The sequence below is a fragment of the Trachurus japonicus genome, chromosome 1, assembly GCF_045865225.1.
Source record: "Trachurus japonicus isolate A0001 chromosome 1, Traja_1.0".
NCBI classification, from domain to species: Eukaryota; Metazoa; Chordata; class Actinopteri; order Carangiformes; family Carangidae; genus Trachurus; species Trachurus japonicus.
This window is the reverse complement of record NC_140907.1, coordinates 38,849,681-38,876,711: the sequence shown is the minus strand read 5'-3', so window position 1 is coordinate 38,876,711 and position 27,031 is coordinate 38,849,681. Positions and strand designations below refer to the sequence as shown.

At 45.8% G+C, this 27,031-nt stretch overlaps 1 protein-coding gene across 1 annotated transcript in view; it reads right to left on the bottom strand.

Moving 5' to 3' along the window:
* Positions 1-1,536: 1,536 nt before the first annotated feature.
* The window catches only part of nup133 (nucleoporin 133), a 49,386-nt gene continuing 23,891 nt past the window's right edge, over positions 1,537-27,031 (bottom strand). The window contains exons 12-25 of the mRNA XM_085787905.1: positions 25,718-25,887; positions 24,002-24,096; positions 21,866-22,090; positions 21,640-21,762; positions 20,238-20,337; positions 17,140-17,418; positions 15,877-16,010; positions 12,976-13,134; positions 9,239-9,374; positions 8,191-8,309; positions 4,805-4,885; positions 4,638-4,702; positions 4,464-4,552; positions 1,537-1,873 (exon numbers count right to left, since the gene is read on the bottom strand). Coding sequence (XP_085644031.1) covers positions 1,737-1,873; positions 4,464-4,552; positions 4,638-4,702; positions 4,805-4,885; positions 8,191-8,309; positions 9,239-9,374; positions 12,976-13,134; positions 15,877-16,010; positions 17,140-17,418; positions 20,238-20,337; positions 21,640-21,762; positions 21,866-22,090; positions 24,002-24,096; positions 25,718-25,887 — 1,912 coding nt within the window. The 3' untranslated portion in view covers positions 1,537-1,736. The remainder of the gene's footprint in view (positions 1,874-4,463; positions 4,553-4,637; positions 4,703-4,804; positions 4,886-8,190; positions 8,310-9,238; positions 9,375-12,975; positions 13,135-15,876; positions 16,011-17,139; positions 17,419-20,237; positions 20,338-21,639; positions 21,763-21,865; positions 22,091-24,001; positions 24,097-25,717; positions 25,888-27,031) is intronic.

The following is a 27,031-nucleotide window of genomic DNA, read 5'->3' as shown; positions in this document are numbered from 1 at the left end:
ATTTTACTGACCCCAGCTGAGACGCTGAGACCCCCCCCCCCCTCCCCAAAACAAAAACTCTTCAGATCTGAACGATTCACACAAGTCACCTAATTGGTCATGAAAAAAGCGAGTTTCGCTTTTCGGCCGCTGTTTGCATCCCTGCACTTCGAACCGGACCGAGTCCTGACTTTTTTGGGGGACCACGGTCCGCTTGTTTGGTCCGACAAAAGTCTGGATTGTGGTCCGGGGGAGTTTTCTAGGGCTGTCCCGATTACCTTTTTGATAATCGAAGCTTCGGGGACATAAGGTCGATTTAAATCGAAGCTTCGATGGCCGGACGGGGGCGCGATCGTAGTGGAAATAATGTAAGTAATGTCAAAGAAACACTGCATGTCTCCAACATCAGGCAGGTTTCCAGGACGCCAAGTCGCCGACTCATTTTAATGGAACAATTGCCGATGAGAACCGGTGTCAAAAAGAAAAAAAGGAAGAAATAAAAAAAAATCGATCACGGACTTGATCGATTACCATGGCAACGAATGAAGCTTCGAAGCTTCGGACCAAACTGAAAAGTCCTAAAGTCTGGACCAAACGAGGCTAATGTGAAAGCGACCTTATAGTTCAACATTTTGGCAAATTGGCCCATTGCCATAATCGCTATAGTCATAGCAGTAGGTTCGTTACCTTTAATTGTAGGTGTAAGCTATTTTTAGTACAGCGGAGCGCAGCAGCAGGCTGCTCAGAGCTACGCTATGGAGGCTAAGGGAATTTCTTGGTTTCCCTCATTAAACTCATCAAATACAAAATCCCAAAACTCCACAGCGCTTTTGTAGACAAGTTGTGACCTGCACAACCACCACGCTATGAGATAATGACGGAACGATACGAAACGGAGCCGTTTTCGAGGTAAATTCATACAAAACCGCTGATGCGCGTTGCGTTCAGGGACAGTTTTTCAGCAAGCAGTCTCCGTATTTACCCTGTATTTACCTCGAAAACGGCTCCGTTTCGTATCGTTCCGTCATTATCTCATAGCGTGGTGGTTGTGCAGGTCACAACTTGTCTACAAAAGCGCTGTGGAGTTTTGGGATGTTGAATTTGATGAGTTTAATGAGGGAAACCAAGAAATTCCCTTAGCCTCCATAGTGTAGCTCTGAGCAGCCAGCTGCTGCGCTCCGCCGTACTGAAAATAGCTTACACCTACAATTAAAGGTAACGAACCTACTGCTATGACTATAGCGATTATGGCAATGGGCCAATTTGCCAAAATGTTGAACTATCCCTTTAATCTGTTTTTTTTTCCTGGACTTACACCTTTTTATTTGTTTATTATGTGAATAATGTTTTTTTTATTTATTATTATTTTCTTCTAACTGTTCATCTATCACAGTTTTTTTTCTTCCTTAATAAGATTCGACTTCTTCCCACTCCCTTTGAACATAAACGTGTTATGTATGGTTTTGTTGTTGTTTTATTTAGCATTGTGTTGTGTTTTCATTCATTCATTCTTTACCTTAAGTTTCATATTTTAAAGCCGTGTCGTGTCTCTTTAACGTCTTTGTGTGTTGAACTGTGATGTTTGTTGCAGAGATCAGAGTCCAGCTACACAAATAATCCACACCTTTATTTAGAAAATGGAATAAGGATTCAGTCAAACACTGATGAAAAAACTCAACGGGGTCTAAGCCGAAGCTGAAGTGCAGCGGGCGTTACCAGGGAAACGGGGGGGAAGGGGGAAGGGGGAGGGGGGAGGGTCACATCTGGGCCTGCAGGTAATGTTCATAATTGGCTCGAAGGACAAACTCAAAGTACGGCTTGGACCTCAACGCGCTGAGGTCGTCTGAGTCCAGCAGGTCTTTGACGTCAGGAAGGTACGACTGCAGAGGGACGCCTGAGACGGAGAGATGGAGAGATGGAGAGACGGAGAGATGGAGAGATGGAGAGACGGAGAGATGGAGAGACGGAGAGACAGAGAGACGGAGAGATGGAGAGAGGGTTCAGTAAAGGTTAAGGCAAGGCATCTTTATTTCTATAGCAGTGCATTTCATACCAAGGCAACTCAATGTGCTTTACATAAAGACAAAACATAAAAAAAAAGAAGCATAAGACAGAATAAAAACAAACAAAACACTGAAAACAGAGTTAAAAACAAGAGCAAATAAAAGTAAAAGAAAAGAAAATAGATAAAGTTTGAAGTTCTTAAAAAGAGCTGAGCTGAGAACTCCTCCTCTTCCTCCTCCTCCTCTCTCCTCCTCTCCTCCTCTTCCTCTTCCTCTTCCTCCTCCTCCTCCTCTTCCTCCCCCTCCTCTCTCCTCCTCCTCTCTCCTCCTTTTCTCTCTCCTCCGTCCTCCTCCACTCTCCTCTCTTACTCTTCCTCCTCCTCTCTCCTCCTCCTCCTTTTCTCTCCTCTCTCCTCCTCCTCCTCTCTCCTACTCTTCCTCCTCCTCCTCTTCCTCCTCCTCCTCCTCTCTCCTCCTCTTCCTCCTCCTCCTCCTCTTCCTCCTCCTCCTCTCTCCTCCTCCTCCTCTTCCTCTCTCCTCTCTCCTCCTCCTCCTCTCTCCTACTCTTCCTCCTCCTCCTCTTCCTCCTCCTCCTCCTCCTCTTCCTCCTCCTCTCTCCTCCTCCTCCTCCTCTTCCTCCTCCTCCTCCTCCTCTCCTCTTCCTCCTCCTCCTCCTCTCTCCTCCTCTCCCTCCTCCTCTTCCTCCTCCTCCTCCTCCTCTCTCTTCCTCCTCCTCCTCCTCCTCTCTCCTCCTCCTCCTCTCTCTTCCTCCTCCTCCTCCTCCTCCTCCTCCTCTCTCCTCCTCCTCCTCCTCCTCCTCTCTCCTCCTCCTCCTCCTCCTCTCTCTTCCTCCTCCTCCTCCTCCTCCTCCTCCTCCTCCTCCTCCTCCTCTCTCCTCCTCCTCCTCCTCCTCCTCCTCCTCTTCCTCTCTCCTCCTCCTCCTCCTCTCCTCCTCTTCCTCTCTCCTACTCTTCCTCCTCTCTCCTCCTCCTCTCTCCTCCTTTTCTCTTTCCTCTTCCTCTCTCCTCCTCCTCCTCCTCTCTCCTCTCTCTTCCTCTCTCCTCCTCCTCTCTCTTCCTCCTCCTCTTCTCTCCTCTCTCCTCCTCCTCCTCTCTCCTACTCTTCCTCCTCCTCCTCTTCCTCCTCCTCCTCCTCTCTCCTCCTCTTCCTCCTCCTCCTCCTCTTCCTCCTCCTCCTCTCTCCTCCTCCTCCTCTTCCTCTCTCCTCTCTCCTCCTCCTCCTCTCTCCTCCTCTTCCTCCTCCTCCTCTTCCTCCTCCTCCTCCTCCTCTTCCTCCTCCTCTCTCCTCCTCCTCCTCCTCTTCCTCCTCCTCCTCCCTCCTCTCTCTTCCTCCTCCTCCTCCTCTCTCCTCCTCTCCCTCCTCCTCTTCCTCCTCCTCCTCTCTCTTCCTCCTCCTCCTCCTCCTCCTCCTCCTCCTCCTCCTCCTCCTCTCTCTTCCTCCTCCTCCTCCTCTCTCCTCCTCCTCCTCCTCCTCCTCTCTCTTCCTCCTCCTCCTCCTCCTCCTCCTCCTCCTCCTCCTCCTCTCTCTTCCTCCTCCTCCTCCTCCTCTCTCCTCCTCCTCCTCTCTCTTCCTCCTCCTCCTCCTCCTCTTCCTCTCTCCTACTCTTCCTCCTCTCTCCTCCTCCTCTCTCCTCCTTTTCTCTTTCCTCTTCCTCTCTCCTCCTCCTCCTCCTCCTCCTCTCTCCTCTCTCTTCCTCTCTCCTCCTCCTCTCTCTTCCTCCTCCTCTTCTCTCCTCTCTCCTCCTCCTCCTCTCTCCTACTCTTCCTCCTCCTCCTCTTCCTCCTCCTCCTCCTCTCTCCTCCTCTTCCTCCTCCTCCTCCTCTTCCTCCTCCTCCTCTCTCCTCCTCCTCCTCTTCCTCTCTCCTCTCTCCTCCTCCTCCTCTCTCCTACTCTTCCTCCTCCTCCTCTTCCTCCTCCTCCTCCTCCTCTTCCTCCTCCTCTCTCCTCCTCCTCCTCCTCTTCCTCCTCCTCCTCCTCCTCTCTCTTCCTCCTCCTCCTCCTCTCTCCTCCTCTCCCTCCTCCTCTTCCTCCTCCTCCTCTCTCTTCCTCCTCCTCCTCCTCCTCCTCCTCCTCCTCCTCCTCCTCTCTCTTCCTCCTCCTCCTCCTCTCTCCTCCTCTTCCTCCTCCTCCTCCTCCTCCTCCTCTCTCTCCTCCTCCTCCTCCTCCTCCTCCTCCTCCTCCTCCTCCTCCTCTCTCTTCCTCCTCCTCCTCCTCCTCTCTCCTCCTCCTCCTCTCTCTTCCTCCTCCTCCTCCTCCTCCTCCTCTCTCCTCCTCCTCCTCCTCTCTCTTCCTCCTCCTCCTCCTCCTCCTCCTCCTCCTCCTCCTCCTCTCTCCTCCTCCTCCTCCTCCTCCTCCTCCTCTTCCTCTCTCCTCCTCCTCTTCCTCTCTCCTCCTCCTCTCCTAATCTTCCTCCTCCTTCTCCTCCTCCTCTCTCCTCCTCCTCCTCTCTCAGTTTCTCACCTTCCTGGATCAGTTTGAGGAGGATCTTGACGAAGATGCTGTCCTTCGCTGCCTCCAGAGGGTCGTCGCTGCCGTCGGCCGAGGACCAGCTGAGAGACGGGCAGAGAGAGGAGGTCAACAACAATAAACAACAATAAACAACAACAACAACAAGCAGCAGCCATCAGGTCTTACTCGTCTCTCCTCAGAGCTTTCCCCAGGATCTCACACTTGAGCGAGTCGATGTCGACGGCGTCGTCCTGCAACACAAACACAAACACAAACACAGCTTGTTGTTGTTTGTTTATTTGTTAGTTATTTATCTAGAGGAGTGGGAGGTTAGAGTGTAAACAGGAAGTGACCTCATCGATGTACTCCAGCAGGTCCAGAGCCTTCTTGTAGTCGTACTCGTTGGCCAGTCGGTTGTCGTCACAGATGTAGAGCTGAGGAACCACACAACGACACAACGACACTTAATAACAATTAACAATAATTATAATTATAATATATTATGATTATATTTATATTGTGGTTGGAGCAGTTTCCAAGATTATGATTATTGATTTAGTTTCTTTCTTTTCTATTACACTACACAGGGAATTTGAACAACTCCCCTCAGGGCGGCGCTATAGAGTTCCTCTAGCAAAGAAAAAGATCTACAAGGGCTCCTTTATCCCCAATGCCATCAAGACACAGTAAAGGGGATTTTATTTTTATTTTTACTATCTGTATGTGATGTGACCGCTGTTGACTTTGTTTGTCTCATGTAAGCCCTGCTAGCAAGCGTTTGTGTTCTGACTGTTCTGTCTATAAGTGAGACCAAAGATGAATTTCCTGCCTTGGCGGGACAATAAAGTTTTTCTAATTCTAATTTTTCTAATAATTTTTCATTACACCATTTAATAAGACTCCACTTTGTTGTGTTTTTACTATTTGTTTAAATAGCAGAAGCAGCTTGTTGGTCGGTGTTCTTTGTGTGTTTGTGTTGTGTTGTGCTTTCTGTTTTCTTTGCTGCTTAAAACTCAAATAACAATATTGTGGAGAGAAAAAAGTGTTTGTGTTTTAAAATGTGTTGTCAACAGTAAAAATCGGTTGGTTTTGTTCTATTGTATTTTTTTTATGTACTTATCTGTCATCTGACCTTTTCCTCACCAAAATTATAATGTATATCTAAAATAATGATAATAACAATTACATCAATAATATGCTGCTGATGTCAAATTCCTCCACTGGTGTTAATTCATAAAAGCAGCTTTATCAATGAATTCAAATGTTTTTGTGATCAAGTTCCCTAAATAAATATGTTAGCATGTAGCTACTGAAGCTAATGTATTGATTTCTTATTGAATTGTGAACTTGTAAACTAACAGTGTCTCAGTGAGTTTCCTGTTCACACAGAATTCATGTGTGTACGTGTGTGTGTATATGTGTGTTTCTGTGTGTCGTCTAACTGCAGAGCTACGTGTGTGTGTGTGACTGTGTGTGTGTACATTAATTCGAGCTTGTGGTTGCCACTGTTATGTATATACAAGTGAACTGCAAGAAGGAAGCAGCAGAACGTGGGTGGGGTGTGTGTGTGTGTGTGTGTGTGTGTGTGTGTGTATGTATGTGTGTGTGTGTGTGTGTGTGTGCGTGTGTGTGTGTGGTACAGCTGCTGCTCTCTGGTCACCATGAGCGTCAACAGGAAGGAAACAGTTTGTGTCACTGTGACGAGTTCAGACGGTTTATTATAGGAAGGAAGGAAGGAAGGAAGGAAGGAAGGAAGGAAGAGGGGAGGAGGGAGGGAAGGAAGGAAGGAAGGAAGAGGGGAGGAAGGAAGGAAGGAAGGAAGGAAGGAAGGAAGGAAGGAAGGAAGGAAGAGGGGAGGAGGGAGGGAAGGGAGGAAGGAAAGAAGGAAGGAAGAGGGGAGGAGGTAGGGAAGAAGAAAGAAAGAAGGAAAAAAAGGAAGGGAGGGAGGAAGGAAGGAACGAAGGAAAGACAAAGAAAGAAAGAAATAAGAAAGAAAAAGGAAGGAAGGAAAGACAAAGAAAGAAAGAAAGAAAGAAAGAAAAAGGAAGGGAGGGAGGAAGGAAGGAAGGAAGGAAGGAAGAGGGGAGGAGGGAGGGAAGGAAGGAAGGAAAGAAGGAAGGAAGAGGGGAGGAGGTAGGGAAGGAAGGAAGGAAAAAGGGAGGAAAGGATGATGAGGTAGACAGAAGTGAGGAAGGAAGGAAAGACAAAGAAAGAAAGAAAGAAAGAAAGAAGGAAAAAAAGGAAGGGAGGGAGGAAGGAAGGAACGAAGGAAAGACAAAGAAAGAAAGAAAGAAAGAAAGAAAGAAAAAGGAAGGGAGGAAGGAAGGAAGGAAAGACAAAGAAAGAAAGAAAGAAAGAAAGAAAAAGGAAGGGAGGGAGGAAGGAAGGAACGAAGGAAAGACAAAGAAAGAAAGAAAGAAAGAAAAAGGAAGGGAGGAAGGAAGGAAGGAAAGACAAAGAAAGAAAGAAAGAAAGAAAGAAAGAAAGAAAGAAAGAAAGGAAGCTGAAGAGAAAAGGAAGCAGGACAGAAAAAACAAAGGCAGACACAAAAGTGAAAGTGGAGAGGACAGGATGTGTGTGTGTGTACCTCTATGGGGTTGTGTGGTGTAAAGGAGTCAGTTGTTCTGGTTTAGGGTTATATTGTTCTGGTTCAACCTGAAAATGACAGCCGACACAAAAACCTCTTTTTCTCAAGATTTTGGTGCTAAAATGGCTTTTTGGGCTAAACTAACCTACATTCAACCGCCAGTTTCACAAGACTGGAACAAGATAGAAACAAACAGTTTTTTTTACTGGACAGTAGAGACCCTCATCTCTCCTGTGACGGGGTGAATGTGTGTGTAGTAACAGTACATAATATATGGTGGGTCTACGAACATCAGTCAGAAAGCTGGAAAACGCCTGGCGAGCTGGAGGAAGCTGCTGTGAGGACGGCTGGCAGTCAAAGAGTTAATAAGACTCCACTCTGGTGTCTTTACTATTGGTTTAAATAACAGAAGCAGCTTCTATGAGGTTGTGTGTCTGTGTGTGTGTAACTCTGAGGTTGTGTGTGTGTGAGCAGGGCCGTTGTACAGGGGAGAAAGGTGATGATAACTCTAGGGGCCCAGCGCCCAGTGGGGCCCATAAAAAACCCCAGTAGTCTAATCTTTGTATGACTGATTTATTCTGCGTAAGACCCTGACTAATACTCATAGTACACTGTAAAAACTCTACATCTTTCCAAGAATATTTGTCTTATTTCTTGTCCAAATGTCTCATTTCTAGTCAAAACTAATCTCTTTCCACTTAAAATAAGACTCATCACCTAAAAATTAACTTGTTTTTAGATCATTTTCACTTAAATTCACAATAAATAGAAAAATCTGCCAGTGAAAGTAAGTTTTTTGTGCTTGTAATAAGGAAGAAAAACTTGCTCCACTATCAGATTTTTCTACTTATTCCAAGTGAAAATCTGCTTGAAAGAAGTAAAAAGTGTCTAAAAACAAGCTACTTTTAATATGATGAGTCTTATTTTAAGTAGAATGATAATACATAATACATACGTAGTCTAAGGAAAAAAAAAGGAAAAGTTAGTTAGGGGGAGGGGCCCACTTTAGTATTCTTTAAGGGGGCCCAGAATTCCTAGCAACGGCCCTGTGTGTGTGTGTGTGTGTGTGTGTACCTCTATGAGGTTGTGTGTGTGTGTACCTCTATGAGGTTGTGTGTGTGTGTACCTCTATGAGGTTGTGTGTGTGTGTACCTCTATGAGGTTGTGTGCGCTCAGCAGCGGCATGGTGTCGGCGTTGAGCTGCTTCTCCTCCAGCAGCTGTCGAGGCAGCGTCTCCTGGTGCAGCAGGAAGCGCTCCTGCTCCACCATGTCTACACACACACACACACACACACACACACACACACACACAGGTCACAACCGATCATCAATACACACCGATCAGTAACCAGACTGATCAGTAACCAGACTGATCAATAACCAGACTGATCAATAACCAGACTGATCAGTAACCAGACTGATCAGTAATCAGACTGATCAATAACCAGACTGATCAGTAATCAGACTGATCAGTAACCAGACTGATCAATAACCAGACTGATCAGTAATCAGACTGATCAGTAACCAGACTGATCAGTAACCAGACTGATCAGTAATCAGACTGATCAATAACCAGACTGATCAGTAACCAGACTGATCAGTAATCAGACTGATCAGTAACCAGACTGATCAATAACCAGACTGATCAGTAATCAGACTGATCAGTAACCAGACTGATCAATAACCAGACTGATCAGTAATCAGACTGATCAATAACCAGACTGATCAGTAACCAGACTGATCAGTAATCAGACTGATCAGTAACCAGACTGATCAGTAACCAGACTGATCAGTAATCAGACTGATCAATAACCAGACTGATCAGTAACCAGACTGATCAGTAATCAGACTGATCAGTAATCAGACTGATCAGTAACCAGACTGATCAGTAATCAGACTGATCAGTAATCAGACTGATCAATAACCAGACTGATCAATAACCAGACTGATCAGTAATCAGACTGATCAATAACCAGACTGATCAGTAACCAGACTGATCAGTAATCAGACTGATCAGTAATCAGACTGATCAGTAACCAGACTGATCAATAACCAGACTGATCAGTAATCAGACTGATCAGTAATCAGACTGATCAGTAATCAGACTGATCAGTAACCAGACTGATCAATAACCAGACTGATCAGTAATCAGACTGATCAATAACCAGACTGATCAATAACCAGAGCGACGGGTCTTTACCCTCCAGCTGCTTGCTCAGCTCGTCGTCCTGCAGGTCTGATGCCAGCGCCGTCAGTTTGCTCAGCGCCAGCAGCGTCTTCTTCTTCACAAAGTAGCGAGTCTCCGAGTCGGCCTGAGCGTACAGAGTCCTGTGGGCCTGCACACACAACACAACACACACACACACACAACACAACACAAAGACACACAACTGATCAATCAATCAATCAATTAACTTCCGGCTATCAACACTGTAAATATAACTTAATTCTATTTTTGTCAGTAACTATATATTCTTTTAAAAGGACAGTTCAACATTTTGGCCCATTGCCATAATCCCTATAGTCATAGCAGTAGGTTCTTTACCTTTAATTGTCACTGCAAGCTATTTTTAGAACGGCGGAGCAGAGCCGTGAGCTGCTCAGAGCTACGCTACGGAGGCTCATTATGGGATTTCTTGGTTTCCCTCATCAAACTCATCAAATACACAATCCAACAACTCCACAACGCTCTGGTGGACAAGTTGTGAGCTGCACATTCACCACGCTATGAGATAATAACACAACGTTACCACACAGAGTTGTTTTAGAGGGAAATTCATGCAAAACCACTGATGCACGTTGCCTTCAGGGACAGTTTTTCATCAACAGTCTCTGTATTTCCCTCTAAAACAACTCTGTGTGGTAACGTTGTGTTATTATTAGGGCTGTCAGAGTTAACGCGTTAATCGCGATGAGATTAATTTAAATGCGGCCCATTTTGTCCTCTGTCTGCTGGACTGGAGGACTGGAGTGTGGGACCTCCAGTCCAGTAGGTGGCGGTAAGCCACCTTCAAGTTGGTTGCTACACAAATATACACAGTCTAACATATATCCAGAAGCTCCATCCATTCATTTTTTGACGGCTTTGTTGTAAACAAATGCACATGGCCAGGCAGAGGCGTAGCAAAGTAAAGGGCAATTTCCACTGGATGCAATTCGTTTCAATTCTGTGTGAGTTTCATGCATCATGTGTTATGATTAGGTACTAAGCCTGCTAAGTCTGGTCTAAAAGTTGTTTGTCTAGAGATTATAACACTTTGGAGTGTTGAAAGTCCAAAGCCCATATATAATATTTTTAATAGAGATTAATCGCGAGTTAACTATGGAAAAAATGCGATTAATCGCGATTAGAAAAATTAATCGTTTGACAGCCCTAGTTATTATCTCATAGCGTGGTGAATGTGCAGCTCACAACTTGTCCACCAGAGCGTTGTGGAGTTGTTGGATTGTGTATTTGATGAGTTTGATGATGAGGGAAACCAAGAAATCCCATAATGAGCTTCTGTTTGTAGCGTAGCTCTGAGCAGCTCACGGCTCTGCTCCGCCGTTCTAAAAACAGCTTGCACCGACAATTAAAGGTAACGAACCTACTGCTATGACTATAGGGATTATGGCAATGGGCCAATTTGACAAAATGTTGAACTATCCCTTTAAATAACTTGCCACATAACAGTACTGAATGTTTTTTTTATCTCTCTGTTGTTTTATATGTTTGTTTTTTTATATTTGCATATTTTTTATATTTATTTTTTACATCTCGTTTGCTACTGTAACAACTAAATTGTGTTTTATGTCTTAAAATATTCATGTTGTGTGCTGACAAACTGATCTAAGAGCAGAGGATAAATACAGTAATGTTACTGTTGTTAATCTTTGTTCTTAATGAGTTTCAACATTTTAATGTTTTAACATCATGAAACGTTAAAATGTTGAGAACTAATTAACAGACTTCAGACTTCATGAGAACGAGGTGAAAACTCAGAAATGAAACTGAAGTTTTGACTGATCAGAAAACGACAACAACAACAAAGTGTCGACGCTGAAAGCAGCGACTGAAACCACACGTTTAAATAAAGGAAGTTCTGCTTGGGTGTGTGCGCACATGAGCCTGTGTTTGTGCGTATGTGTGTGTGTGTGTGTGTGTGTGTGTGTGTGTGTGTACATTAATTAGAGTCTGCTTGTGGTTTCCACTGTATTTAGAAATGAGCTGCAAGAAGGAAGCTGCAGAACATGAGTGATGTGTGTGTGTCTGTCTCTGTGTGTGTGTGTGTGTGTGTGTGTGTGTGTGTGTGTGTGTGTGTGTGTGTGTGTGTGCGCGTGTGGTACAGCTGCTGCTCTCTGGTCACCATGAGCATCAACAGGAAGGAAACAGTTTGTGTCACTGTGACGAGTTCAGACTGTTTATTATAGGAAGGAAGGAAGGAAGGAAGGAAGGAAGGAAGGAAGGAAGGAAGGAAGGAAGGAAGGAAGAGGGGAAGGAAGGAAGGAAGGAAGGAAGGAAGGAAGGAAGGAAGGAAGGAAGAGGGGAAGGAAGGAAGGAAGGAAGGAAGAGGGGAGGAGGGAGGGAAGGAAGGAAGGAAGGAAGGAAGGAAGGAAGAAAAGATGGAAGGAAGGAAGGAAGAGGGGAAGGAAGGAAGGAAGGAAGAAAAGATGGAAGGAAGGAAGGAAAGAAGAGAGGAAGGAAGAAAAGATGGAAGGAAGGAAGGAAGCTGAGCTGAAGAGAAAAGGAAACAGAACAGAAAAAACAGAGGTGTGAAAGTGAAAGTGTAGAGGACAGGATGTGTGTGTGTGAAAAAAGTGTTTTAAAATGTGTTGTCAACAGTTGGTTTTGTTCTATTATTTTTTTTTATGTACTTATCTGTCATCTGCCCCCCCCAAAAACCTATAATTATAATGTATATCTAAAATAATGATAATAACAACAACATTAAAGGGACAATATGTGACATTTACCCCCATCTAGCGGTGCGGTTGCATGTCGGCACGTATTCTTGCTGTTGCGTTTACGTAAACTCGGGCAGAAGTCAGAAAAACAACACACGCTGCATGTATCAGGATAAACAAGCCTCTATGTAAACAAACGGTCCGCCAGCACGAGGCAAAACAATACAGGCGTGACAATATGTTGTCATGGCGATGTCGTATTGTTTACCCGACCCACGTTTTACCGGCTTTCTCTCGTCGAGTAAAATAACATCCAGTCGGTTTGCCGACGGCGTCACTCACGGCGTCATTCAGGTGTCTGACTGCACCTGAAGGCAACACCAGTGCCTCCGTCCTTCCTCACACTAGCTACACGGTGGTGACAGTTTTAACAGGCGCTGTCTGGAAAACTTTCTCCCCGAGCCGAGAAGCTCCGGTGGCCCGAGTTTGTGGTTACTGACGGCCACGGTGACACTGAACGTAAAACATGGCGATTCAACATGGCAGAGAAGGTTCGGTGAACCCCCCCTGTATGTTTGTAACGACTTGTAACATCTCATTCTAAGGTACGAGAAAGCGCTCGTTTGTATGCGGGCGCGATTCCACTTCAGTGAAATACGTATTTATGAAAGCGATATTTGATTTTTGTCAATAAAAAGCCAATAAAGTCCCATACTGTCCCTTTAATTCATATCAGCAGCTTTATCAATGAATTCTAATGTTTTTATAGTAGCATGTAGCTAATGAAGCTAATGTATTGATTTATTATTGAACTGTTTCAGTGAGTTTCCTGTACTAACTGCAGAGCTACGTGTGTGTGTGTGTGTGTGTGTGTGTGTACATTAATTAGAGTCTGCTTGTGGTTGCCACTGTTATGTATATACAAGTGAACTGCAAGAAGGAAGCAGCAGAACGTGGGTGGGGTGTGTGTGTGTGTGTGTGTCTCTGTGTGTGTGTGTGTGTGTGTGTGTGTGTGTGTGTGTGTGTGTCTCTGTGTGTGTGTGCGGTGCGTACGCTGCGGTAGTCGTGCACGGTGACGTGGTGCAGCCAGCTGAGGTGCTGGTGGGCCTGCAGGAAGCTGGCCAGCTGCTGGTGCTGCGCCGCCGGCTGGGACAGCAGCTTCCCCCTCTTCCCCTTCTCCATGTACCAGCGGAACAGGAAGTCTGCAAAGTTCTGGGACAGGAAGTGACATCACAGCACAGGAAGTCAGCCGGTGATGTCATCGGGTGTTACCTCACACTCCTCACGCAGCATCACACACACACACACACACACAGCGAGGCTAACAAGTCTGAACACTGAAACCTGAGAACGTTAAAGCAGAAGTAAGCGATCCGGTCGTTTTGGCTAATGCTGCGTTCCAGGTAGGCTTTTGAAACCGTAAATTACAGCTTCAAGTCACGACTTAGGACTTTGTAGCGTTCCAGGCAACCCACTCGTGTTTCTCCGACCTGTTTTACCGGTGAAAGTCACTATAACGGCCACTCGTAACTTCTGACCTGTGAACTCGTACCAGATCGAACTGGTACCACTTCACAGGTCGGAAAAATACGAGTTTCCTTGAACGCACCATAACAGTCCTCGTCCCTACGTCGCCACATTCAGGGCGTCCCTTGGCTGTATACACAGAGAGGACTGCCCCTTTATGCCGTTCTCTCTCCTCATTGGATAAAGGTTGTAGGATACAAGGAAAGTTTTCTCCTGGGCTCAGAGCAGAGCAGAGTGACTGACAGACCCGTGTTTCAGACCAAACACTCTATAGAAGTGATTGCTGTCGGAAGATATAACTATTTAAGACTTAGATTAACACAAATATGTCACTTACTTCTGCTTTAAACTCTTCAATGACTGATAGCATAGGCGCCGATTTATGTTTTTGCCCGTGGGTGCTCAATTATTATTATTTTTTTTTTTTGGTGCTCAAATTAAATGAATACCACCTAATGGTTGTCTCAAACTGACTTTTATTGCATAGCGATTGACAGCGAGGCTGGATGACGTAGCCTATAGGCTACGTATGGAAACAGTGGATTTTTTTAGGTGCTGTGGCTACAAGCAAATCTCATATTGTCTCTGTACAAAGACAACAAAGACCTTTGTAAATGTGAAAACAGCGGAGACTTATACAAGATTTGCGTTTGGGCAACACTGATCTAAATGAATTTATTCATGGCCACATTAAGTGAAATTATTAACTTTACCGATTATCCATCTGATTATCTCTCCTGCTGCGAGCACACAACTTATTTCAGTGTGACACTGACTGTATATAAAAGTAAAATATATAGATTAATATATAATGAGCTCCTGACGCTCAGCTCAACGGGTGAGGAAAACATCTGTAGGCGGAGACAACTCTCAGCGGAGACGCTCAGTCAACAGCAGCGGATCAGCTGATCTCTCCCTCCGTAAAGGCGCTCCGTTCTGATCCAGCTCCACTGGACTTTCAAAGTAAAGGTGCCGCCAGCTGTAAATGAGTTAAAATAGTGAAACAGCGGCGCTTTTATAGCCAGTTTTAGGATTAAATTGGGAGCATTGGTGGTTGTAGACGCAGTTCCACTTGGTTTTCTTATTACAAACTTGTCCATTTTTAACCGCCGATACGCAGCCAACCTTCACATTTTTGCTGTGTGTGTGTACGTGACGGCCTCTTGTTTAGCCGTAGTTTGTCTCGCTCGCCAGACCCTCCTCCAGAGAAGAAGCTCCGCAGCCAAATCCGATCATCTGATTGGTTACGTGACTACGCTAACGTGTGCACGCACAGAGCTGTAATGATTTTGATTGGATAATACGATTTAAGTAAATGCAGTTCATTTTAAATATACAGTTTCACCACAAGTTTCATTTATTCACTCTTTTTATTTTATTTTTTTGATCGGCCATCCCGATTGGCCAGTGGGTGCTCAGCGTTGCCAGTGGGTGCTCGAGCACCGGAGCACCCACGGGATCGGCGCCTATGACTGATGACTACATTTCCCAGAATTCACCTCTCTCTGTTTCCTGTCATGACTTTCAAAATAAAGGTATGTTGAAAAAACACTTTATTTTTAAACAAATGTTGCTTCACTGCTGATTTAAAATGAAATATAGAGTACAAACATGTAACCACGCACTTACTTCCCCTTCTGTTCCATCTTTATTTCTCTTCTTTTAAATTCTTAACTGTTTTTCCACTTTCCTTCCTTCATCCTCCAACTTGTTTCTTCCTCCCTTGTTCTTTTACTTCTTTTTATCCTGTCATCCTTGTATCTTCCTTCTTTCCTTCCACAGAGGTCTACTATATAAACCGTGTAATGTCGGTGCTCTCCTCTATCGTTTCATCCTCTCCTCTATTCTTTTATCCTCTCCTCTATTCTTTAATCCTCTCCTCCTCTCCTCTATTCTTTTATCCTCTCCTCTATCCCTTCATCCTCTCCTCTAGTCTTTTATCTTCTCCTCTCCTCTATTCTTTCATCCTCTACTCTATTTTTCATCCTCTCCTCTATTCTTTCATCCTCTCTCTAGTCTTTTATCTTCTCCTCCTCTCTTCTATTCTTTCATCCTCTCCTGTACTATTTTATCCTCTCCTCCTCTCCTCTATTCTTTCATCCTCTCCTGTATCCTTTCATCCTCTCCTCCTTTCCTCTATTCTTTCCTCCTCTCTATTCTTTCATCCTCTCCTGTATCCTTTCATCCTCTTCTCCTTTCCTCTATTCTTTCATCCTCTCCTCTATCCTTTTATCCTCTCCTCTGTTCTTTCATCCTCCTCTCCTTAGTTGTATATATTCATCTGTGTTTCTTTATATCCATGTTTCCACCACCGACTGTCAGTCAGTGAAACTCACCATGTGGACCTGTGTGTGTGATGTTTGTGGGCGGAGCCTATCAGGAGGTAGGTGTGTGTGTGTGTGTGTGTGTGTATATGTGTGTGTCTACCTGGTCAGCGAACTTGGCCATGTAGTGCTGCAGGCGGCTCTGGTTGTCCGTCTGCTCACACATCTGGACCAGGATGTCGAAGTCGCAGTATTTCTCCGCCAGCGCCGCCACCCACTGGTGCTGCCCCAGCTCCACTACACACACACACACACACACACACACACACACAGAGACACACACACACACACACACACACACACACACAGACACACACAGAGACACACACAATGCATAGATTAGACATGACATCTGATAAATGATCCATTACAAGTAACATTAATTCTACTGTCATTAACATTAACTTCATCTTAATCAATATTAATTTTATTAACATTGACCTAATTGACATCAACTTTATTAACATTACCTTTATTAATTTAATATTAACCTTATCGACATCAACTTTATTGACATTACCATTAACTTTATTAAATTAACATTAACTTTACAGAGATTAACTTTATTAACATTCACTTCAACTTTATTGACATTGAAGGGACATTGTGTAGGAATTCCTCCCATCTAGCGTTGTGGTTGTATATCACAAGCAACTCAGTCGTATTTTTCCTGCTGCATTCCCCTGAAATTGGGCAGACGGCAGACGGACGACAGCCGCTGCAGGTAACGTAACAATACACGTGACAGTATGTTGTCATGGCGAAGTGGTATTGTTTTACCGGCTTTCTCTGGACTTCTGTGACTAAAACGACATCTGGTTTGTTAGAGACGGCCGTCTGCCCGACTGCAGGTGAATGCAGCATCAGTGTAACGCTCCATTCCTCCTCACTGTGTTACCGCGGTGACGCCACCTCCACCTGAGCCGACAGCTCCGGTGTCTTCGCTGAGTTTCCGTGGTTTCCTACCGTCACGCTGCCACTGAACGTAAGCGTAACCATGGCAACACCACATGGCAGCAGCACCGAGCTTACCCGCTCCATGGAGATATGAATGATATGAACGGCTCATTCAGAGCTGAAAGGAACACTTCACTTTGTTGATGGGGGGGATTACTGGTTAATGAAAAGCAGACTGAAGAACCAAATAATCGATTTTTGTGAATAGGTAACAGGAGAACTTACACAATGTCCCTTTAAGTTAACGACATTACCACTAACTTTATTAAATTAGCATTAACTTCAACTTTATTGACATTAACATCATTACATTAACTTTTTTAAATGAACATTACCTTTATTAAATTAATTTTCACATTCAGATTAACTTTATTGACATTAACTTCATGAACATTGAGGTGAGACTCACGTAGCGGCTGCAGCAGCTCTGATCGGCGCTGGCTGTACTCCATCTCCAGGCTGTTGTAGCGCTCCTGCTGCGCCGCCGCCGCCGGCCGCTGCTGCTGCAGCTGCAGCTGCAGCGAGGTGAGCTGCGCCACCCAGCCGCCCAGGTAGATGTCCAGCAGCGCCACCAGCTGCTCACACAGGGCGCTGCGCAGCGACGAGTCCGCGTGCGGGTACACCGAGCGCAGCACCAGCTCGTGCTGGCGGGAGATGACGGAGCGAACGCCGCCCACGCCGCCGGACGCTGAGGGAGGGGACATAGACATGATGATGATGATCAGCAGTGCAGTGTTTGAATGAGATCAGCAACAAAAACGTGAATATAGATAGAATATAAATAGTTGTTGTTACGTGTGGCCAGGAGGTGGGGCTCTGTGTGTGAATGTGTGTGTGTGTGGGCGTGTGCTTTGTGCCTCTCTCTCTCTCGCAGCCAGTCCTCAGGTGAGACTCATCACCTCGTCAGCTGGAGCTGACTTAAAGGGGACCTATTATGCTTTTCCAGCTTTTCAGACTTTTATATATGTTTAAAATGTTGGATAATGGTTCTAGAGGCCGTGGAAGTGTCATATCCTGAGGTTAATGCATTTGGAGGTAAACCCTGCTAGATAATTGGGATTTCTCTGCACACCTGTTACACTCGGTTGCGCTGAGTTTTTTTTTCACATGAGCTCGCGTCTACGTCGATGCGTGCCGGACTCCCCTACATGGTCATGCTGAGGTCTCTGCTCCAGCCGGCCCCGCCTCCTCCCATGCTGCTCTGTTGTGGCTGGGGTCACAGCGGAGAGCGGAGCGGACTACTTCCTGCTTCTTCCCTGCATGTTTTAGCGCTGTAGCGTCACTTTACTAAGTTTTATTTAGAAGTTTACGCCGACGTTTCATGTAAGTGAAGCTGTACCTGTGTGAGGAGCGACGTACCGCCGGGGCGACGTTGTTCGCCGGACCGACGTAACGCTGGACCGCCGCAGCACCGGAGCTCCGGAGCTGCAGCGGCTTCTCACACAGGCAGAGCCCGTCTGCAGGCCTCCTTGGCCGGGCAGGCGTCCGTGCTCATCGCGGTAGAGAAAACCCTCGCTAATAAACATACCCGCAGGTTTTTTAGACGTTTACCGCTGTGTGGTTAGTCTATTTAGCAGAATGTTGGTCTCATTGATGAAATCTTGTGGCAGTTGAATTAGTTTGAATGAAAAGTGAAGCTGTGAGAAGGAGGAGGAGAGGAGCAGTGCTGCGGAGCTCTGTAGTCTATGTGCACAAATCACCACATTTACATCAATAAATAACTGTTTTACAATGAACTGACCAGTCTGCATTTATTTTTAATTTATTTTATATATTTATTTTTGCATTTTTATATTACATGTTACATGGTTACAGTAGCCTATGGCAAAGACTACTCCATACCATCTTTGGTTAGGGTGAGACTAGGTCATGGGCACATTTCATTACACAATGTAGACTGGTCAGATGCAGACTGGAGATCTGGCAATTTGCCTACTGCAGATTTAGCTTTTGTTTGCATACTGCATTTTGGCCAAATCAGTAGGTACTAGTAGTAGACATCGTCATGGTAACACAATGCTGAGGGAGTGGTTCATTTGCATTTAAAGGGAGGGGCCACTGAAACAGACCGTTTTGCAGAGCCCTGTTTTTGAGAATGCTGTGATGTTTGATCTTTGGGGTATTTTGACCGAAGTACATCACAGACATGTCTTTAAGACACCCAGGAACTATTTTAGTTTGTGCAAAAAGGAGCATAATAGGTCCCCTTTAAGGCTGTGAATCCCTTTCTCTCTCTCTCTATTCTTCCCTGCAGGTGAACGGGTGAGGAGACCGAGGCTCCGGTTTCCCCCATGCCAGAAGTCCTTTGAGCTTTTGTTATTTTGGTTTTTGGTTCGGAGGTTCCCGGTAGTCCTGTTTTCGGATTACCTTTTTCTTTCACTTAGGTTTAGTGGGTTATTTAGGCAGCCTTAGTTTCGGGGGTGAACACTGAGTACGACGGCCGATGGCTGGCTCAGTGTTCCCCTCTCTTTTGTTTGTTTTGGCCGGGAACCTCCAACCCTTTTGGTTTGTTGCTTTTCGTATTTGTTTGTTTAAACCAATAAACATTTATTATTATTTAGTGGCAACAGTTGTTTCTGATTCGTTTATTTGATGTGTTCCGGGCCTTACGAGCCATTCTTTCAAGGTCCGTAACAGTTGTTATAATATGTGGATAATATACCATGTCGTACTTTAATCTGATGCAATACACCTGGCACTTTAAACTGATGTGCACTTTAGGGCACCGTGCAATACAATGCACTCCTGCACTCTAGCACTTGTCACTTTGGCCTCCAGCACTTTTGCACCTTTGCACTTTATATCTCAGAAACTCTTAGGTCCCACTACCCATGGAAGTGTTGTAAAAATGTCAAAGTTTTATCTTGTTACAGTGGTTTTGTTATGTCCTTGTTGTCTGCATTGTTATGTCGTTCATATTACTATGTTTTTCTGTCACTGTACTGTTTTTATGTTCTGGGACTCCGGATGGAAATTAGCCTTGCTGCTATAATCCGGCACATTTACATGTTTTTATATGTTCATTGATGTGCACTGTCCCACCCAAATAAACAAATAAAGTAAAGAAGATGATGATGAATAATTAGAGAAACAACAGAAACATGTGATTGATTAACTATTTTAACTGATCGACAGTCCTAAATTTGTGGTCCGTCCAAACAAGCTTAAAACATAGACTTATTTAATTTTTTTTGGAACAATTTCTCATGTTGGGGCTTCAATACAAGACGGACATTACAGACGAGCAGCATGGAGGTATTTGGATGTTTTTTGGTGTGTCTTTTTGTTACGAAGACAGTTGGTATCCATTTGCAACCGTTATATGGACATGCACTGCTACGCCGAGACCCCCTGTAACTCAGAGAAGCCACGGAGGACTCTGAAACTTCTCCCAGCCCTTAGTCCACATGAGGGGGAGGAGATAATGAGTATGGAAATTTGAATTTTGGGTGAACTATCACTTTAACTGTGAGGTTACCGTGGCAACCCGCTGCTGTCAGTTCTTACCTGTCCATGGGATGTACTCGGGCTCTGCAGCGGCGCTCTCCGAGGCTCTGTACATGGAGGCCTTGGTCTCTCTGTACTGACCTGCAGCCTGCAGCATGTCCTGCACACACACACACACGCACACGCACAGAAACACACACGTATTGACACACGTATTTCACCACCTACTTCCTTCCTGTTCACTCTTTTAGTTTTCCTCTCCTCACTAACTGACTTGTGTTTTTCTGTCCGTCTTTGTTTCCTCCTCCTTCCTGTCTTCTCTTTTCAGTCTTAACATTTTAACTTCAGGGGTTGGAGTTATTATTCTGGAGCATTTTTTACTGAATTGCTTGAAATTCTCTTCACATCCCGAGTGAAAACGAATTAATTAAATGCTTTTTCACAAAAATGAAAAAATAAGTCAGCCACCTGTTATGGGATGAGTATCGTTTAGGTTTTATCCAATAACTGGTGCCAAACTGGTACTTCTGAAACGGTGCTTAAATGATCCATCACCTGGTATTTATATCTGTTTCAGGTGTTGAATGGGTCTTAAATGCACATTTTTGAGAAATAATATGCAACATTCACCTTGATTTAGCCCTATCTGTGTACCTAATTTTGCTCTCGCGAGAAAAATACGCGATCTTGAGTCCTCTGGAAGCTTGAGGCGGTGCTGAGCGAGGGTTCATGAATCCATGCATTTACCGGAACTACTGAAACCATGGAAACGTAAACATAAAATTCCACCGGAAGAGCAAAACCGGCTTACGTTTTTGACGTTCGGAAAAAGGTGAATAATTTAATAACTGTATTTATTGATGTAAATGTGGTGATTTCTGTACGTAGGCTCCAGAGCCCCGAGGCAGCGCTGCTCCACTGTCCAATACACACAGGAAGCTTCACTTTTCATTCAAACTAACTAATGCTACTGCCACAATTGTTAGATTTCATCAATGAGACCAGCATTTATCTCCTAAAAATAATTTAACCAGCTGGTGGTAAACATCTTAAAACCTACGGGTAAGTTAATTAGCGATCGTTTTCTCCCCCAGGGTGATGACGGAGGTTGGCCGGCCGAGCAGCTCTGCAGACCGGCTGCTGGAGTTTCACTTCTCCGAAAAACATCGGAGCAAACAGCCGTCATTTGGATAAACTGGCCGTATATTTGGGATCTCAACAGTTACTTTTTCGCATGAAAAAATATTGAAACTTAATAAAAAGTGACGTAATGACAGCGCTACAGTGAGAAACAAAACAGCTTTTTGCCTGTTTTACAGCTACCGGCTGCCGCCACGTACAGCATGGTCCCCCCTCCTCTCCTCTCCTCTCCTCTCCTCTCCTCTCCTCTCCCCTCCCCTCCTCTCTCCTCTCCTCCTTTCCTCTCCCCTCCTCTCCTCTCCCGTCCCCTCCCCCTCCTCACCTTGATGATGGTGTTGACGGTCAGAACGACCTCGGCCCACTGCGAGGAGTCGACCTGGTTCTCCTTCAGGCTGCGCTCCTCCTCCTCCAGCAGACACTCGAACACCGTGGAGATCTGAGACACCTGAGGGACGGAGACGGAGACGGAGACGGAGAGACCGGTCCAGCAGACAGCAGCACCAAGCAGCAAAACACCGTCGCCACGGGAAACCCACACAAACACTGACCTCTCTGAAGAAGACGTCGGCGGCGGTGAGGCTGGGCGGCACGGCGGCGCTGTTCCTCTGCAGCGCGGCGCCGACGGCCCGGTTCACCAGCTCGGCGTGTTTGGTGTGGTGGTTCTTCAGCACCATGGACGCCTGCAGCTTCTCCGCGTGCTCGCATAGCAACAGGCGGGTCGCCATGGGAGACGACCGCACCGTCACCTGACCCAGACGGTCCAGAAGACCCACCTGACGGAGGAAGAAGAGGAGGAAAGGAGCAGCAGCAGCTTATTACAGATCCAGTGTCACTTTTCTACCTCCAGCAATAAATAAAGTAATAAAGATATATTAATGTTGATTAACATAATGTTAATAAGGGTAATGTCATTATAAATAGTGTCAATTAAGTTAGGCCCAATCCCATTTCTCTTTTTTACCCCTACCGCTTGCCCCTCGCCCCTTGAAACGGAGCTACAAGGGGTAGGGGTTGAAAGTCAACCCCTACGAATTGGGACACCCCTTCAACAGTCACATACGTCACACGTAGTCTCACTGGCTTTTACGTAAGCTGATGCAGCGAGCTTTTGACAGAAATCCAATCACCTTGTACCATATAACTTAATAAAATAAAACTTAATGCAGGCTGATCGGTTCATTGTAAAACATTTATTTATTTTTGTAAATGTGGTGATTAATGTACGTACAGACAGAGCCCCGAGGCAGCGCTGCTCCTCTGTCTGATACATGAAGCTTCACTTTTCATTCAAATAAACTAATGCTACTGCCACAATTGTTAGATTTCATCAATGAGACCAACATTTAAATGCTAAAAAGAATTTAACCACCCGGTGGTTAACCTCTAAAAACCCGCGGATAAGTTAATTAGCGATCGTCTTCTCTCCCGGGATGACGACGTAGTTTGGCCGGCGGAGCAGCTCTGCAGACCGGCTGCTGTCTCTGTGAGGAGCCGCTCCTCCTGGAGCTTCACTTCTCCGAAAAAACGTCGGAGCAAACTTCTAACCAGCCGTCATTTGGGTAAACTAACCACACATTTGGGACCTAAACAGTTACTTTATCGCAAGAAAAAATATTAAAACTTAAGAAAGTGACGTAATAACAGCGCTACAGCAAGAAATAAAACAGCTTTTCGTTTTACAGCTGCCGCTGCCGGCTGCCACAAGATGCATTCTGGGAAACTTTTCATACCCCTCCGTTTGGAGTGTGCCTCTGAAAAATCTCAGTTTGGAGGGGTATGTAGCCCTACCACTTCCCCCTACCCCTCTGTCCTAACGGGAATTGGGACACCCCTACCCCTACACGTGAAAGCGCAACGGGTGGGGTAAGTGGTAGGGCCAAGGGGTGAAATAGGATTGGGCCTTAATGTTAAGTTCATAAAGTTAATATTAATAACAATAGTGTTGTTTAAGTTAATAAAAATAGTGTCAATAAAGTTAAAGCAGAAGTAAGCGATATTTTTGTGTTAATATAAGTCTTAAATAGTTGTATCTTCCGACAGCAATCACTTCTATAGAGTGTTTGGTCTGAAACACGGGTCTGTCAGTCCCTCTGCTCTGCTCTGAGCCGAAGAGAAAACTTTTCTCGTATCCTACAGTTTTTATCCAATGAGGAGAGAGAACGGCATGAAGGGCTGTGTGTGCAGCCAAGGGACGCCGTGAATGTGGCGACGTAGGGACGAGGACCAATAGATCCATGACGAGGGCGGGGGCTGCTAACTCCATCTGCTGACAAGACGTTATGGTGCGTTCAGGGCAACTCGTAACTCGTGTTTTTCCGACCTGTGAAGTGGTACCAGTTCGATCTGGTACGAGTTCACGGGTCAGAAGTTACGAGTGGCCGTTATAGTGACTTTCACAGGTAAAACAGGTCGGAGAAACACGAGTGGGTTGCCTGGAACGCTACAAAGTCGTAAATCGTGACTTGAAGCTGTAATTTACGGTTTCAAAAGCCTGCCTGGAACGCAGCATTAGCCAAAACCACCGGATCGCTTATTTCTGCTTTAATGTTATGTTAATACAGTTAATTTCAATGGATCTGGATCAGGGCGGGGCCAAGTATTACATGTGTTGCATAGTTTATGTATTATGTGTGTATGTGTGTGTGTGTGTGTGTGTGTGTGTGTGTGTGTGTGTGTGTCTCTACCTGCAGCAGGAAGTCCATGAAGCAGCCGTGGGCCTTCATCTTGTCCTCCAGCTGGTGGAGGATGATGAGGGAGGTGAGGGGGAAGCCGACGCTCTCTGGACCAACACACACAGGAAAACATCAAGACATCAGCTCAGCAGCTTCATTTAACTCTTTGACTGCCAGCCATTCTCACAGCAGCTTCCTCCAGCTTGCCAGGCATTTTCCAGCTTTTTGACTGATTTCCGTAGACCCACCATATATTATGTACTGTTACTACATACACATTCAACCCATCAAAGGAAAGAAGAGGGTCTCTAGTTTCCAGCAAAAAAACCTGTTTGTTTCTATCTTGTTCCAGTCTTGTGAAATTGACGGTTGAATATAGGTTAGTTTAGCCCAAAATGCCATTTTGGCACCAAAATCTTGAGAAAAAGAGGTTTTTGTGTCGGCTGTTATTTTCAGGTGAACCAGTACAATTGGCTCCTTTATATTTTGCTTTAGTGACGCCTCAACATCTGTACAGTTGTTCTCTTGTAAACAACAACTAAATCAACACTGACAAATGACTTTTGATGACAAAAGACAAAATATTTAGCTACTGACACACACTTCTGCAGCCTTTTTTCTTTCCTTTTTTTTAGTGTGTGTGCGTACGTGACGTGTGCGTGTGCATACGTGTGTGTGTGTGTGTGTGTGTGTGTGTGTGTGTGCGTGCGTGTGTGTCTGTGTGTGTGTGTGTGTGTGCGCGCGCGCGCGCGCGGATCAGTTCGACAGGTTTTTGTAGCCGAAACACGGCGCTTTAGATCAGATCCAGCTTCCTCTGGTCAGCAGGCAGCGGTCTCACTCACTCTCTCTGTCTCACACACATCTACACACACAGCCGACAGCTCTGGCTGACGCCCCCTGAACTCACAGCCACAGACATGTGCGCTCACAACAGAGTACAGACACTCCCACCACGTTTACCTCTCGTCACGTTCGCCGGCGCCGTCCGTTCCTCATCCACACTACTGTAGATCGCGGGGTTTTCAAGCTGCTATCCGAGTGATTTCTCGCAAAATCTGGCGACTTTCCAAACGCTCTTGACGACTAACGACGAGCGATCGACGGGGTTGTTGTTACTAACGTTTGTGCTTTGTATCACGGAGCTGCACAGAGCTTCGACGAGCTGCCGAGCCGCCATGAGCCCCGCCGCCGCCCCCTAAGCTCTCACCGGCGGCCAGAGTGTCACGGAGCGGCGGCGCTGCAGTCAGACACCCGCTCCGCTCCGTGAGGGGGGAAAAACACGCTATAGTTTTTATATCTCTCAATCCAAATGTGTTTTTCTGCACTTTATTTTGATGATACAAGTCTGATCTTCACAGAGGAGTAGGGCAAGACATTCAGCATGGCGTTGCCATTAAAAAAACGCTAAGACGAGTTATCTCGTCTTTGGCAGACTACGCTTGGATTCGCTAAGACGAGATAACTCGTCTTTGGCAGTGAAAGAGTTAAAGGGATAGTTCACCCAGAATTCAAATTTCACTCATTATCTCATTATTATATAGACTTATTTAATTTTTTTCTAACGAGAGGAGTGCAGAGAGTCTTCTACTGCAATTAAAGTACTTAGGGGCTATTTGTAGATCATATAACCCCACTTTAAAAAAAATGATACTATCCCTTTAACGCCTGTTGTGATTTAAACTCGTTCTGTCCCCCCCCACCCACCCCACCCCCCCCTCCTGTCCTCACCATCGGGGACGGACTCGGCCCAGCGGGGGTCCGAGGCCGGGTAGTCGTCCACCAGGTCCAGGTTGATCTGAGTCACCACGCCGTCCAGCTCCGCCCCCTCGTCTCCGTCGCCGTCGGCGTCGCCGGGGAAGAGCTCGTCGGTGACGGTCTGAGCTCCGACCAGGTCGTTACTGACGGGACAGAAACCAGAACCAGAACCACGACCTCGGTTATCACAGGGACCAAATATCTCTATAACTCAGAACAGTTTAATGGACGACTGAAAGAAGAAGCAGCATCGATGTCCGATCTTTGACGCCATTTTTAAATCAACGCACCGGCAGAACTGCAGGAATGCCGCCTTCCCCTCTCCTCTCCCCTTCCTCCCCTCTTCTGTCCTTTTCTCTTTTTCTCTCCTCCCCTCTTTCTTCTCTCTTTCTCTCTCTTTTCCTCCCCTCTTCTGTCCTTTTCTCTCCTTTACTTTCCTCCTATCCTTTTCTCTCTTCTCCTCCTTTCCCTTCCCTTCCGTCTTTTTCTCTCCTCCCCTCCTTTCTTCTCTCTTCCCCTCTCCTCTCCCCTTCCTCCCCTCTTCTGTCTTTTTCTCTCCTCCCCTCTTTCTCTCTCTTCTCCTCCTTTCTTCTCTCTTTTTCTCTCTTCTCCTCCCTCCTTCTCCTCCCCTCTTCTGCCCTTTTCTGTCCTTTACTTTCCTCTCCTCCTTTCTTCTCTCTTTCTCTCTCTTCTCCTCCTTTCTTCCCTCATTTTCTCTTCTTCCCTCCCCTTCCCTTTCCTCTTTCTTCTCCTCCCCTCTTCTGTCCTTTTCTCTCCTTTACCTTCCTCCCCTCCTTAATTCTCTCACTTTATCTCCTCCCTTCCTTTCTTCACAATTTTCCTTCTTCTCCTCTCCTTTTCTCTCCTCCCCCTCTCCCCTTTCCTTTCCTCCCCTCTTCTGTCCTTTTCTCTCCTTCCCCTCTCCTCTCCTCTCCTCTCCTCTCTCCTTTCCTTCCCTCCCCTCTTCTGTCTTTTTCTCTCCTCCCCTCCTTTCTTCTCTCTTTCTCTTTCTCTCTCCCCCCCTCTTCTGTCCTTTCCTCTCCTCGTTTATCACATGAACCAAATATCTCTATAACTCAGAACAGTTTAATGGACGACTGGAAGAAGAAGCAGCATCGATGTCCGATCTTTGACGCCATGTTTAAATCAACGCACCGGCAGAACTGCAGGAATGCCGCCTTCCCCTCTCCTCTCCCCTTCTGTCCTTTTCTCTCCTCCCCTCTTTCTTCTCTCTTTTTCTCTCTTCTCCTCCTTTATTCTCCTCCCCTCTTCTGTCCTTTTGTGTCC